The sequence below is a fragment of the Callorhinus ursinus genome, unplaced genomic scaffold, assembly GCF_003265705.2.
Source record: "Callorhinus ursinus isolate GAN/ISIS: 27379988/994484 unplaced genomic scaffold, GSC_fseal_2.0 scaffold21, whole genome shotgun sequence".
In the NCBI taxonomy this organism is placed as follows: domain Eukaryota; kingdom Metazoa; phylum Chordata; class Mammalia; order Carnivora; family Otariidae; genus Callorhinus; species Callorhinus ursinus.
The window spans coordinates 16,584,908-16,600,415 of record NW_027397083.1 but is presented as its reverse complement, the minus strand read 5'-3'; the positions used below and the strand labels follow the sequence as shown (position 1 = coordinate 16,600,415).

The 15,508-nt window shown below is 36.0% G+C and overlaps 1 protein-coding gene across 4 annotated transcripts in view; it reads right to left on the bottom strand.

Annotated features, from left to right (window-relative positions):
• The window catches only part of CCDC73 (coiled-coil domain containing 73), a 181,735-nt gene that overhangs the window by 43,524 nt on the left and 122,703 nt on the right, over positions 1 to 15,508 (bottom strand). For all 4 annotated transcript variants that reach the window (XM_073904792.1, XM_073904793.1, XM_073904794.1 and 1 more), the window contains 2 exons: positions 12,277 to 12,412; positions 11,960 to 12,039 (listed from right to left, as the gene is read on the bottom strand). In XM_073904792.1, the coding sequence (XP_073760893.1) occupies positions 11,960 to 12,039; positions 12,277 to 12,412 (216 nt within the window). The remainder of the gene's footprint in view (positions 1 to 11,959; positions 12,040 to 12,276; positions 12,413 to 15,508) is intronic.

Below are 15,508 nucleotides of genomic sequence, written 5' to 3'. Positions count from 1 at the left end.
GACGTTTACTCAGACAAATAGCAGAGGTTATGAATGCTGCTCACAGATAGTATCAGGAATTCTTCATGATTGCCATAATGGTGAACCCAGCATTCAGAATTGTAATATCTAGTTTAATCTAACAACTAAGTTTGGTCTGTTTAACTTTGCTCAAAAAAAAAAAAAAAAATCCACCTTATCACAAACCAATAGCTTAACTGTTCTGAACAAAATCATAAAACAGAATAAGAGAAAAATAAAAATCATCTTTGGGAAAATTAATGATTTAAAGTTTTAAATAAGTGATATAACCAATGTTACTAGACTTGATTAGCTTCTAAAAAGAATAAAAAATGATAAAGCTTTCTTAAAGTTGAAAATTAAGACTACATACAAAATACAAAATACTTATACCTAGAATGTTGGAAATATTAAAAATGGCTGTTAAAATTTATTTTAAATTTTTCACTCTTTTAGCCACTTGGACTTGGAAATCTCAAAGTAATAAGATTCTCTCGCTTTACCCTTTCATACACTCACTCTTCCAAGAACTGTTTGGTAGCATAGTCACTGACTGTAATGCTCTCTAGAGAGACAGGCCACCACTGCATGACATATCAGAACATGTAGTTAGCCCTGGCAGGGCTCCAAGACCTGAGGAAAAAGGGGTAAGTGTGCTCCTGAGCAACACTATTCCACTTGTGCAAAGAAAGACACATTCTTTTTACCCTAACCTACTAATGTTGTCTCTCCATGGATTTACATGAGCCTCGTCTCCATCTACAGGTCAGTCTTAAACTATATACTAGAAATATAATATTATAATGAAACATTTGTCCTTATTTAATGAAAAAGCCACATAACTTAGTACAGAAACTTAAGAGGTATAATCCTTTTATAATAATGCAAAAACTAGGGGAGACTGGGTGGCTCAGTTAAGCGTCTGCCTTCGGCTCAGGTCATGATCCCAGGGTCCTGGGATCAAGCCCCACATCAGGCTCCCTGCTCCGCGGGAAACCTGCTTCTCCCTCTCCCACTCCCCCTGCTTGTGTTCCCTCTCTCACTGTGTCTCTCTCTGTCAAATAAATAAATAAAAGTCTTTAAAAAAAATCATGCAAAAACTAACTGAATAAAAGCATATGAAAATTTTAATATAACCACTAAATTAATATGATTAATCAGTTAAGTCATGGATAAAAATATTAAAAAATAAATCAAAGAGACATCACTGAAAATGTGCTTATTCACAACTACTCAGTCTCAGTATTTAGTTATTTATATTTGCATTTGAAGTTTACATTGATAAAAATGAATGGTCCTTTTAACAATCCTCTGATATGAGACTACAGGGAAAATTTTAAATTACAGCTTTTCTTTTAATATTAAAAAAAAAGCCATCTTTAGTATTCTAGGATGTGACTGAAAACAAATGCTTTCTACATAAAAACTGTCTAGTTTGCTAGACAGACTTAAGACTTTTAAGGGATAAGAACATATGCTTATTACCCCCTTCTGTTTTATACTGAGCTACTCCTATGCTCTTCCTTTCTGATCCTTCAGAATATAAAACCAACTTATTGGCAGTTATAAGACCAAAGAACTAAATAGAATAGTGTTACAAATATTAATGGCCTTTGGACTCTGGCTTAGCATTTAGAAGCCACTTAAATCTTTATCCTAAGTAATCCCTCTTTCCTCAAAATGATGCTAAAACAGAAAGTAGTAAAATTTCCTTGTTTCTTGAATTATGCATAAAAGTATATATTATTTATCTCACAGCACAAAACACTCCTGTTCAAAACTTAAATCTGTTACTCTAGATTTTCAATAAAATTTTAATTTCAGTAAAATTACAGTTAAATATAAAAACAGGGGGACTTATTTCCAGTCTAGCAAGTAAGGAGCTTAAACTTTGTCCTGACAGCACTTTGTCCTGACAACAAATAAAAGCTGAACAAACTGAAAATCAACAACTCCCCTTAGATCTGTCAGAGAAATGAGGTCATAAGGCAAATAGCTACCTCAATAATTGGAGAGAGAGACTGGCGAATATACAGAATTATAAATTACCAGAGCAGAAACCCACAAACAGAAACCTCTGCAGGAAATAGTGCCAGGAAAGCCTGAACTGTGATTGACTAATTGCCAGAGGCTCAGTGTAGAAAACTCTGTTAAAAAAAAAAAAAAAAATCAGGGGACACAGTCATGGGGGGACCCTCACACACACACTTTTGTGAATTTCACTTCCAAGTCCTCTCACAGTATCAGGAAAAAAATCCCTCCTACTTCCAGGAGGAGGAGAAGAAAAGGAACCATTTGGAAATATACCAGGGCATTCTGTTCTTCTTAACAAGGCCTGACCTCGGGAGAAATTCTTGGACCTGAGTCTAAACTACCTGGGGAAAGGGTAATACCCAAATCTAGCCCCCTTCAACCGTGCTGTACCACCCAAGAGAGGGAAAAAACTGAGAAGTACTGTGAAGTTCACAGTCCAGTGATACAGGCACACCAAGAGATTGAGATCTAATCATAGGACACTTCGCAACCCCCCACCCTAAACTTTACCATTACATTACTAAAGGCTATTTATTGCAGATACTTTCACATGCATATCATGTCCATCTTTCAACAAAAAACCAAGGCATACTAAAAGGCAAGAAACACAATTTGAAGAAACTGAACAAGCATCAGAACCTGTGTCAGATATGGCAGAAATATTAGAATTATCAAATCTGGAATTTAAAAAAAACTAATATGCTAAATGTTTTAATGGAAAAAGTAGACAAAAAATAGGAGAACAAATAGATAATGTAAGTAGAGAGATGGAAATTCTAAGAATCAAAAAGAAATGCTTTAGATCACAAACACTGCAATGGAAATGAAGAATGCCTCTGAGGGGCTCAAGAGTAGTATGGACAAGATTGAGGAATATCAATGAACTTGATATGATGGCAAAAATTCAAAAACTGAAAACAAAGAGAAAAAAAACTAAGGAAAGCAGAACAGAACATCCACCAACTGTGGGACAGCTACACAAAATGTAACATATGCATAATGGAAATACCAGAAGGAAAAGATAGAGAACAGGAAGAGAAGCAATATTTGAAGCAGCAATGACTGAGAATTTCCCTAAAACAATGTCAGGCACCAAACCACAGATCCAGAAAGCTCAGGGAACACCAAGAAGGATAAGTGAGCAAAAAGTTTATACCTAGGCATATCATATTCAAAATTCAGAAAATCAGTAATAAAAAAAAAATACTGAAAGAAGCCAGAAGGAAAAGAACACCTTACCTACAGAAGAGCAAAGGATTACATCTGACTTCTCAGAAACCATACAAGCAACGAGAGTGATATGAAATATTTAAAGTGTTGAGAGAAAAAAACTACTAACCTAGAATTCTGTACCCTCTGAAATTATCCTTCAAAAGTGAAGGAGAGAGATGCCTGGGTGGCTCAGTTGGTTAAGCGTCTGCCTTTGGCTCAGGTCATGATCCTGGGGTCCTCGGATTGAGTTCTGCATCAGGCTCCTTGCTCAGTGGGGAGCCTGCTTCTCCCTCTGCCTGCCACTCTCCCTGCTTGTGCGCTTGTGCTCTCTCTCTCTGACGAATAAATAAAATGTTTTTTAAAGAGTGAAGGAGAAATAAAGACTTTTTAAGACAAAAATTGAGCAAATTTGTTGCCAGTAGGCCTGCCTTGCAAGAAATGTTAAAAAAAGTTTTTCAGAGAAAAGGAAAGTGATATAGGTCAGAAACTCTGAAGTACCTAATAAAAGGAAGAGCATCAGAGAAGGAATAAGTGATAGCAAATAAAATATTTTATTTCTTATTCTAAACTGATAAAATAACCATTTGTTCAAAATAAAAATAGCAACAATGTATTTGATTATGTATGCTTAGGTATTAGTAAAATGAATGACAGCAATGATACAAGTGACAGGAGAGAAGAATCAGGACTGGTTCATTGTTATAAGGTACATGCACTACCCATGAAGTGGTATGTTATTTGAAAGCAAACTTGGTTTATTGCAGATACACTGTTACCTCTAGGGCTAGCGCTAAAAAAGTTTTTTAAAAAGTTTGATTGAAACACTAAGAAAGGAGAGAAAATGGAATCATAAAATGCTCAATTAAAACCACAAATAGCAGAAAAAGAGTGGAAGACAAAAAAGAGGAACAAACAAGGGCAACAAAGAGAAAACAGCAAAAAAATATGGTACATATTAATCCCAATTATATCAATAATCACCTCAAATGTCAGGAGTCTAAAATACAACAATTAAAAGATGGATTATCAAAGTGGATCCAAAAACAAGACCCAATTATATGTTGTCTACCAAAAACCCACTTTAAATATAAAAACACATATTGATTGAGAGTAAAGGGATGGAGAAGGATATACCATGCTAACACTAATCAAAATAAAGTAGGAATCGATATATTAATTTCAACCAGAGTAGATTTCAGAGCAAGGAAAGTTATTAAGGACAAAAGGGGGGTATACATAATAATAAAGGAGTGAATACTCCAAGAAGACATAACAATGTCTTAATGTGTATATGCATAGAGAGGACCAAAATACAGGAGGCAAAAACTGACAACTGCAAAAAGAAATAGAGAATCTACTATTATATTTGGAGACTTTAATATACCTCCATCAGAAACTGACAGATCCAGCAGGCAGAAAATCAGAAGGGTCAAAGTTGAACTTAGCACCATCAATCAAGTGGTGTATAGACTACTTCATCCAAAAACAGATTACAAATTCTTCTCAAGTTCACATGGAACATTCACCAAGATAGACCACATTCTGGACCATAAAACACACCTTAACAAATTTAAAAGAATAAAAAGTGACACAATTTCTGTTCTCAGACCACAATAAAATTAACTAGAAATCAATAAAAGGTAGCTTGAAAAAACCAAAATACTCAGAGATTAAACAGCACACTTCTAAATAACACATGGGTCAAAGAGGAAATCTCAGGAGAAATTTTAAAATATTTTGAGCTAAATGAAAATATAACTTTTCTTTTAAAAAAATACTATGGAAGGTTTTAAAGATTTTATTTATTCATTTGAGAGAGAGAGAGAGAAAATGAGCAAGGAGAGAGGCAGAGGGAGAAGCAGGCTCCCCACTAAGCCAGGAGCCCAATGTGAGGCTCGATCCCAGGACCGTGGGATCATGATCTGAGCCACCCAGGTGCCCCAAAAATACAACTTTTCAAAATCTGTAGGATGCAGTGAAAAAAATGCTTACAGGGGAAATATAGCATTGAATGTAGGTGTCAGAAAAGAAAAAAGGCCAAAATATAGAAGCAACCCAAGTATCCAATGATAGGTGAATGGATAAGAAAGATGTGGTATATATACACAATGGAATATCAGTCGGCCATAAAAAAGGATAAGATCTTGCCATGTGCAAAAACACAATGGACCTAGAGAATTGTGCTAAGAGAAATAAGTCAGAGAAAGACAAATACATAAGATTTCACTTATACGTGGAATCTAAAACACAAAACAAACAGAAAGAAGAAACAGACCCACAAATACAGAGAACTAATGGTCACCAGAGGGGCGGGGGGGTGGGGATATGGGCAAAATAGATGAAGGGGAGTAGGAGATACAGGTTTCCAGTTACAGAACAAATAAGTCACAGGGATAAAAGATACAGCATAGGGAATATAGGCAGTAGTAGTGTAGTAGCATCGTATGGTGACAGACAGAGTCGCAGTGAGCCTAGCATAATGCATAGACTTACCAAATCACTATGTTGTATACCCGAAACTAATGTAACATTTTGTGTCAACTACACTTCAATTAAAAAATTAAAAAGAGGGCACCTAGGTGGCTCAGTTGGTTGGGCGACTGCCTTCGGCTCAGGTCATGATCCTGGAGTCCCGGGATCGAGTCCCACATCAGGCTCCCTGCTCAGCAGGGAGTCTGCTTCTCCCTCTGACCCTCCCCCCCTCATGCTCTATCTCATTCTCTAATAATAAATAAATAAAATCTTTAAAAAAAATTAAAAAGAAAAAAATTTTAAATCAAATATCCAAACTTCAAACTTAGGAAACTAGAAAAAGAAGACCAAAGTAAATTCAAAGTAAGCAGAAGAAAAGAAATAATAAAAATTAGAGCATAAATCAATGAAAATGAAAACAATAAATCAATAGAGAAAATCAAGAAAACAAAAAAGCTGATTCTTTGAAGCAATCAATAAAATTGATAAGGCTCTAGCCGTGCTAAGGAAAAAAAAAAAAAAGGGACACAGATTACTAATATCAGAAATGAAAAAGTGGATATAACCTTAGATCCTAAGGACATTAAATGGAAACTTTTTAAAATGCTATGAACAACTCTATGCCCACAAGTTTGATAGCCTAGATGAAATGGACCAATTCCTTGACATAATATGCCAAAACGCACACAAGAAGAAATAGACAATCTAAATAGACCTATATCCATTAAAGAAATTGAATCAATAACTAATAATCTATCTAACAACAGAAAGCACCATGCTTTCAAATGGGTTTACTGGTGAATTCTATGAAACATTAAAAGAAGAAATGATACCAATTCTGTATAATCTCTTTCAGAAGACAGATGTGGAGGGAATTCTTTGAATTCATTCTATTAGGCCAACATTATCCTAATAGCAAAACAAGACAAAGACATTACAAGAAAACTACAGACCAGTATTTTTCACTAGTGTAGATACAAAAATCCTCAACAAAACAACAGCAAATTGAATCTAACAATGTATAAAAATAATTATACACCATGACCAAGTGGGATTTATCCCACTTATGCAAGGCTGGTTCAACATTCAAAAATTAATTAATGTAATCCATTACATCAACAGGCAAAAAAAAAAAAAAATCACACAATCATATCAAAAGATGCAGAAAAAGCATCTGACAAAATCCAACACCTATTTATGATAAAAATTCTTAGCAAACTAGGAACAGAGAGAAACTTCCTCAACTTGATAAAGAGCATCTAGAAAGAAAACATACAGCTCACATCAAACTTAATGGTGAGAAACTTCACAATTTCCCTCTAAAATCAGGAACAAGCCAAGGATGTCCCCTCTCACCAAATTTTCAACACCATACTGGAAGCCCCAGCTAATGTAACAAGACAAGAATAGGAAATAAAACAAAACAAAACAAAACAAAAAGATATACAGATTTGGGAAGGAAGAAATAAAACTGGCTTTGTTCACAGATGACATGATTGACTATGTAGAAAATCTAAAAAAATCCAACAAAGACCTCCTGGAACTAATAAGTGATTATACCAAGGTTGTAGAATATAATATTAATATACAAAAGTCAATCACTTTCTGTACTAGAAAAACCTACAGTTCTTCCCTCTTGTATAAGGAAAAATCCAGTTCTTCCTCCTGTGTTTTTTTTCCTGTGTGGCTCCTTTACACAGAACACTTCTGACACTTCTGGTCACCAAATATGTGGAGGTTTTCCCCCACCAAGCAATTCTCTGCAACACCAGTTGAATGTCCCCACAATTTAACTCACTTCTGACACTATCTACTTGAAGGCAGGACCAAATCCCAAAGGTTAAAGGCTCAGTCCCATAAGACTGCTCCCATCCCACTTCAGATGCCAATCACAAGTCCAGATGTTTCTGACTGATTGGCTATAAATAGAGGTTCCTATGATCCCCCTCTTAGGTTCCATTAATTTGCCAGAACAGCTCAGAGAACTCTGCAAAACACAAGTTTATTAGTTTTTTAACAGATACAGTAAAGGATACAGATCAACAGCCTGATGAAGATATACAAAGGGCAGTATCTGGGAGGGTCCTGAGCACAGGGGATTCTGTCCTCATGGAGCTGGAGTGTATCAACCCTCCCTCTGAAATGATACTACTGGGATTTTATGGAGACTTCCTCATGTAGGCATGATCAATTATTAACTCCATTTCCAGGCTCTTTTCCTGTGGAGTAGAGGGAGGTAGGGGAGAAGCAGGGCTAAAAATGTTAAGCTTCTAATCATGACTTGCTCTTTCTGGTGACCAACCCCCATCCAGGAGCCATCCAGGATCCCACTCAGAGTCACATCATTAAAACAAAAGATGCTCCTAGTGCTCTTATCACTCAGGAATTTATAAGGGTTTTAGGAGCCCAGTGTCAGGGTCAGGGTGAAAGACCAGATATTAGAACAAGAGATAGTGCTTTTATCACTTAGGAAATTACAAGTGATAGAAAATGAGGGCAGATATTTTCTATGATCTCATACTTTTAATTTTTGCTACAATTTTTAAGCAAAAATTAAATGCTTAGGTAAAAAATCTAACAAACTATATATAAGATCTACATGAGAAGAACTATAAAACTCTAATGAAAGATACCAAAGAACTAAACAAATGGAGAGATATTCCGTATTCATGAATAGGAAGACCCAATATTTTCAAGATGTCAGTTCTTCCCAACTTGATCTATAGATTCATTACAATCCCAGTCAAAATCTCAGCAAGTTATTTTGTGGATATTAGCAAACTAATTCTATGGAGAGGGAAAAGGCCCAGAATACCTAACTTAATATTGAAGGAGAAGAAGAACAAAGTTAGAGGACTGATACTACCCAACTTTAGCACTTACTATAAAACTACCGTAATCAAATCAGTGTGGTATTGGTGAAAGAACGGACAATTAGATCAATGGAACAGATAGGAGAGCCGAGAAACAGATCCACATAAATACAGTCAACTGATAGTTGACAGAGGAGCAAAACTAATCTTTTCAACAAATGGTGATGGGACAACTGGACATTCACATGCAAAAAAAAGTGGGGGGGATTTAGACCGAGACCTTACACTCTTCATAAAAATTAACTCAAATGGATCACAGACCTAAATGTGAAATACAAAACTATAAAACTCCTAGAAGATAATACAGGAGAAAATCTAGTTGACCCTGTGTAAGGCAATGACCTTTTAGGTACAATGCCAAACTTACAATCCACACACAAAAAAATTTGATAAGTTGCACTTCATTAAAATTAAAAACTTCTGCTCTGCAAAAGACAATATCAAAAGAATGAGAAGTCAAATCACAGACTGAGAGAAAATATTTTTAAAAGCTATATCCGATAAAGATACTGTTATCCAAATTATACACAGAACTCTTAAAAGTCAACAATAATAAAACAAATAACTCAATTAAAAAATGGATAAGAGGGCGCCTGGGTGGCTCAGTTGGTTAAGCGACTGCCTTCGGCTCAGGTCATGATCCTGGAGTCCCGGGATCGAGTCCCGCATCGGGCTCCCCGCTCGGCGGGGAGTCTGCTTCTCCCTCTGACCCTCTTCCCTCTCGTGCTCTCTATCTCTCATTCTCTCTCTCTCAGATAAATAAATAAAATCTTTAAAAAAAAAAATGGATAAGAGATCTGAACAGACATCTCACCAAAGAAGATACACAGATCGCAAGTAAACATATGAAAGGGTGTTCAACTTCATATGTCATTAGGGAATTACAAATCACAAGAGATACCATACACACCTATTACGAATGTGCAAAATCCAAAACACTGACAACCCCAAATGCTGGTGAGGATATCGAGCAACAAAAACTCTCATTCATGGCTGGTGGGCATGCAAAATGATATAGCCACTTTGGAAAGCAGTTTGGCAGTTTCTACGAAATGAAACATACTCTTACCATACAATCCAAACAAACATGCTCCTTGGTATTTATCCAAAAAAGTTGAAAACTTAGGTGCACACAAAAACTTGTACATAGATATTTATAGCAGTTTTATTCATAACTGCCAAAACTTGCAAGCAATCAAAATGTCCTTTATAGAATGGATAGTTTGTGGTACATCCAGGCAAAGGAATATTATTCAGTACTTAAAAAAAAGAAAAAAGCTACCAAGCCATGAAAAGACATTAGACAAAACTTAATGCATATTACTGAAAAAGCCCATCTGAAAAGGCTACATTCTATATGATTCCAACTCTGTAACCTTTTGGAAAATGTTCCCAAACTGTGGAAATAGTAGAAAGAGAAGTAGTTTCCAAGGGTTGGGGGAGGGACAGATGAAAAGGCAGAGCACAGAGGATTTTCAGAGCAGTAAAACTATTTTGTATGATACTAAAACGGTGGACACATGTCACTAAACATTTGCCCAAACTCAGATAAAGTACAAAACCAAGAGTGAATCATAATGTAAACAATGGAATTTGGATGATACTGATGTGTCACGGTAGGTTCATCAGTTGTAACAAATGCATCACTCTGGTACAGGATGTTGATAGTGGGAGAGACTGCACATGTGTGGGTTAGGTAGTATATGGGAACGCTCTATACTTTCCATTCAGTTTTGCTGTAAAGCTAAAAAATGCTCTAAAAAATAAAGTTTATTAATTTAAATTAAACAAAAACAGTGAAATTCAACGTATACATATAGCTGTAAGTGCTTGGAGTGTTTTTTCTTTCCTTTTAAAAGCAGACTCCATTTAAAACCAAGATGAAAACATTGATCCCAAATTTAAATTTTCCTCAAAAGTTATGATATATATGAACAATATCATCCATATTCATTTATTTATTGAATCCAAAATATGTATTGCCAAAATGACTTGTTGAGGTTTGGGGTGTAATTTTTGTAAATGACTGACAACCACGGTGGGGGTTATATTCTTCCTGGTTTATAACCACTAAGGCCATTTTTCTACTTTGGAGCCAATGACTGTGACATGAGGAATAAAATGTTTATGGTCTTCTGCCAATTTATTTATTTATTTATTTTTAAAGATTTTATTTATTTATTCATGAGAGACAGAGAGAGAGAAGCAGAGGGAGAAGCAGGCTCCCAAGGAACAGGGAGCCCGATGCGGCACTCGATCCCAGGACCCTGGGATCATGACCTGAGCCGAAGGCAGACACTTAACCATCTGAGCCACCCAGGCGCCCTGGCCTTCTGCCAATTTAGATCTCAATGTCCAATGTAGTCCTTCACTCATGATGCTCCAGCCATACCAGACTTTCTCCAGTCCCTCACATATACCAAACTCTCGCCTATACTTAATCTTAGCCAAAGGTCTGAGCAGCGATTGCTAAAATTCTTTCCTACCTCAAGGTTTTTGCACATGCTGTTCTCCTTGCCAGAGTATTACCTACTCTATGTGATGCTCTCTTTCTGGGTTCCAGTAACTTATCTTCTTGCTGTTTTGGGGGTCCAGTATGGGGACATCTCTATTGCCTGAAACATTATTCTCCTCTGTCCCTATCCCTTCACCTCCAATGTAATAAATCCACCTATTGTAATGTCATCACAACCTTTTTCTTCGTATCATTTACAACAGTTTTAAATTATTTGGTCTGTGTGATTATGTATTTTGTGTCTAACTCCTCCATTGGACTATAAACTTCAAAAAAGGAGGGAAATGTTTTATTTTTTTCAGACCTGTATCCTTAGTGCCACATAGTACCTGACACACACAGTTATTCAAGTATTGAATGAATGAAGAATGAATGAATAGGGGCGCCTGGGTGGCTCAGTCGTTAAGCGTCTGCCTTCGGCTCAGGTCATGATCCCAGGGTCCTGGGATCGAGCCCCACATCAGGCTCCCTGCTCCGCGGGAAGCCTGCTTCTCCCTCTCCCACTCCCCCTGCTTGTGTTCCCTCTCTCACTGTGTCTCTCTCTGTCAAATAAATAAAATCTTTAAAAAAAAAAAAAGAGTGAATGAATAAATGGTGCTGAGATTGACATACAGTAAATACTGGCTATTCAGGTCACCATAAAAAGGCATGCCAATGGTGACAAAGAATATTTTGAATGGGTTAGAACAAATTCATTCATTACATTTACTGGAATCATAACTCACAGTTTGTGAATCTGTATTTAAAACGTATTTTTCTTTATACCAAAAAAATCTACCCAACTTTTTCTAATACTATTTCATAAAACTAGACTATAATTTTACCTAATACTATAAAACTGTATCAATCATACCTTCTTTAAACTGCATATTTCAGATTCTTGTTTTTTATTTAAAGCTGAAAGTCTTTTGTTTAGCTGTATTGCTTCCTGTACTGCAACATGAAAAACATTTAGAAAAATATTATATTCAAAATCAATTTAAGGAAAAGTATCACTAAAATGGACAGGGAAAATAGCCTCAATGCAATGTATGTAATTATTATTGAATTTAAATAATATTAAAATGCTACTTAATATTACCAGTAGCAGATAAGTTCAATTTATTTATTATAAATAAGCTCATTTAACCACTCCCTATTAAATATATGTTTAAATAAGATCATACCTACCATTTTGTTCTAACTTTTCATGATTCTCTTTTACCAATCCAAATTGACCTGTTATCGTGCCATAATATTTCTCAATTTCATTCAGTTGCTTCTGATGATCTTCTTTAGCCAGAAGATGTAACTGGACTTTTTGTTCCTATTTTGAAGTTATTTAAAATGTTATAAATATATAAAACACACATATACAACATATATGCACACATACATTTAAACATACATAAAAATTGTTTTTAATAACTTTTGTTACTAAATAGGCCATGAAAAAGTGCTGAGTACACCATAGGGAGGAAATGTTAAAGAGATATTTCTAAACCTATGTAAAATTAAAGCCTTTTTTGTCTTGTAACAAAATAGTCATTTAAATTTATACAGCCCTTATTTAGAATTTCTTTTTCAAAAACCAACTAGTTTCAGAGGCTCCTGGGTGGCTCAGTGAGTTAAGCATCTGCCTTCGGCTCAGGTCAGGATAGAGTCCTCATCATATCTGGCTCTTTGCTCAGCGGGGAGCCTGCTTCTCCCTCTGCCTGCCGCTCCCCCTGATGTATTCTCATGCTCTCTCTCTCTCTGGCAAATAAATAAATAAAATCTTAAAAAAAAAATCAACTAGCTTCATTTATAGAAAAGTTAATTAGTCCAAGCCAGCACTAAGCAAAATCATGAGACTATTAAAGCAATACTCTTGATAATTTAGGAAAGGAATTCTTTTCTCTAAATTTGGGAGTGCAATTATGAGTGCGGTATTGAAACTCAAGTAATTTTTCTGATTTTAATGAGTATAGCCCCTTCTCATTGCATTAAAAATTGAATTATGAGGATATCTATCAGAGACAGGGAGGCAATACAGTATAGTAGAAAGTCTACTTAGGCTGAGAAACATAATTGTTAAAAATTGGACCCAATGTATTTTTTAATATGGGCTTTCATTGCTTTTGGCTAAAACAACTTGTTTTGTCATACTTAGAAATGTGACTTTCAATTTTAAAAAGAAATCTTATGTTAATAAAATCAATAACATTTTTTTAAAGGTTTTGACCGTGACTTGGCATTGGTAAAATCACTGATTGGTTTCACAAATTTCATTCATTTTTGCCACATGCTTCAGCACCCGTGATGAGCAGTGATAAAGAACAGTGTGCGTCTATCAGTGATAAAGAACAGCGTGAGTCTATCGGCTGGTACTCAGTAATTGTTTTCTGAATGAATTGTTTTCCTGTGGAGTTGCAACAGTGTAAATTTGTTAGATCTACCTGGCCTGTGTATGTTTCCCTTATCCAGTATTATCACAATTTCAAGTATTTACTTTTAGTATTTCTTCCTCATGACAATCTAGTAGAATTGAAATTCACATGCTCTATTCTCCCCTAGTCAAATGAAGGGCATATTACTCAAAGTAAACCAACTGATTTCTTTTTGGAATTTGAAACTTGAGCAAAATGCCTATGAAATGCAGTAAGTTCAGTAGTGATCCTATCCAGACTGATGAGACTTCTGTCCTGGGTTCCTTCAACCTGCTTCACAAACTGGAATTAGCCTGGTCTCTGTTCATTCTCAAACCCATTCTTCAGTCAAACTGATTCTGAGTGCCTCCACTAAATTTCCTTTTGCATAAATTAAACAGAGCCAGTTCCTACTGCTTAAAACCAAAGTACACACAGTATAGCAAAGTAGTCAAAACCGAATCTGCCTGTGTTTAAATACTCCCTTTGTAATTTAGTTGCAGGGTGACCTTCGGAAAATTATCCACCCTATCTTTAAAACAAAGATTCTAAAAGTATCTCCCTTATAAGGTTGCTCTGAGGATAAAATGAATTAATACACATAAAACACAAAGAACAGGGCGCCTGAGTGGCTCAGTTCGTTGGGCGACTGCCTTCAGCTCAGGTCATGATCCTGGAGTCCCGATCCTGGAGTGCCGAGCAGGGAGTCTGCTTCTCCCTCTGACCCTCCCCCCACCTCATGTGCTCTCTCTCTCTCTCAAAAATAAATAAATAAAAAATCTTAAAAATAAAAAAAATTAAAAAAAACCCACAAAGAACAGATGCCTGCCACAGAATAAGCACAATATGTTTTGTTATTATTATTCCTTAAGTGATAAAAGTACCTTCAATAGCTTTAACTAATTTTATTTAGAGTAAGAATAGTCCTAATATTAAGAATGAATACACATGGGCGCCTGGGTGGCTCAGATGGTTAAGCGTCTGCCTTTGGCTCAGGTCATGATCCCAGGGTCCTGGGATCGAGTCCCGCATCAGGCTCCCTGCTCCTTGGGAGCCTGCTTCTCCCTCTGCCTCTCTCTCTCTCTCTCTCTCTGCCTCTCTCATGAATAAATAAAATCCTTTTAAAAATTTTAAAAAATTAAAAAAAGAATACACATTACAACTTAAATTGTACCTAACTATATTCTCTTGGCAAATTTGATGATAGTCTTAACTTTTCCTTTTTCTTTTTTTAAAAAGATTTTATTTATTTATTTGACACAGAGAGACAGCGAGAGTGGAACACAAGCAGGGGGAGCCGGAGAGGGAGAAGCAGGCTCCCCACTGGGCAAGGAGCCCAACACGCGATCCCAGGATGCTGGGATCATGACCTAAGCCGAAGGCAGATGCTTAATGACTGAGCCACCCAGGCGCCCCAATAGTCTTCACTTTTTCAAAGACAGTTTTTTAATGATTTTAAGCAAAGTGATAATATCGTTAGTAATGATCATGATGGATGAGTCAAAGTTTCCCATATACTTCTATGGGCTTTTCAAATTCACTACTTAGTCATTTGAATTAATCATGTAAGTTATAAACACAAACAAGCTGACAAGTGTACTTACCCTGAAGATCTTATGCCTACCTGGGTAGTCACTATTTTCAATAACTAAACAATGAAAAATAATGAACCATATTCCATTCCTCTACAATACTACTTAATTCTTTAATCTAGAGAATTATACTTGCTTTCAGCAGATGTATAAAAACCTAACACAGTTTCACTAAAATTAGTCTAAAGACATTACTTCAATCCAAGGAATTTTTTTTAAAGATTTTATTTATTAGAGAGACACAGAGAAAGGGAACACAAGCAGGGGGAGTGGGAGAGAGAGAAGCAGGCCCCCTGCTGAGCAGGACCCTGGGATCATGACCTGAGCAGAAGGCAGACACTTAACGACTGAGCCACCCAGGCGCCCCAATCCAAGGAATTTTTTTTTTAAGATTAAATATAAATAATGCTGCTATAAACACCA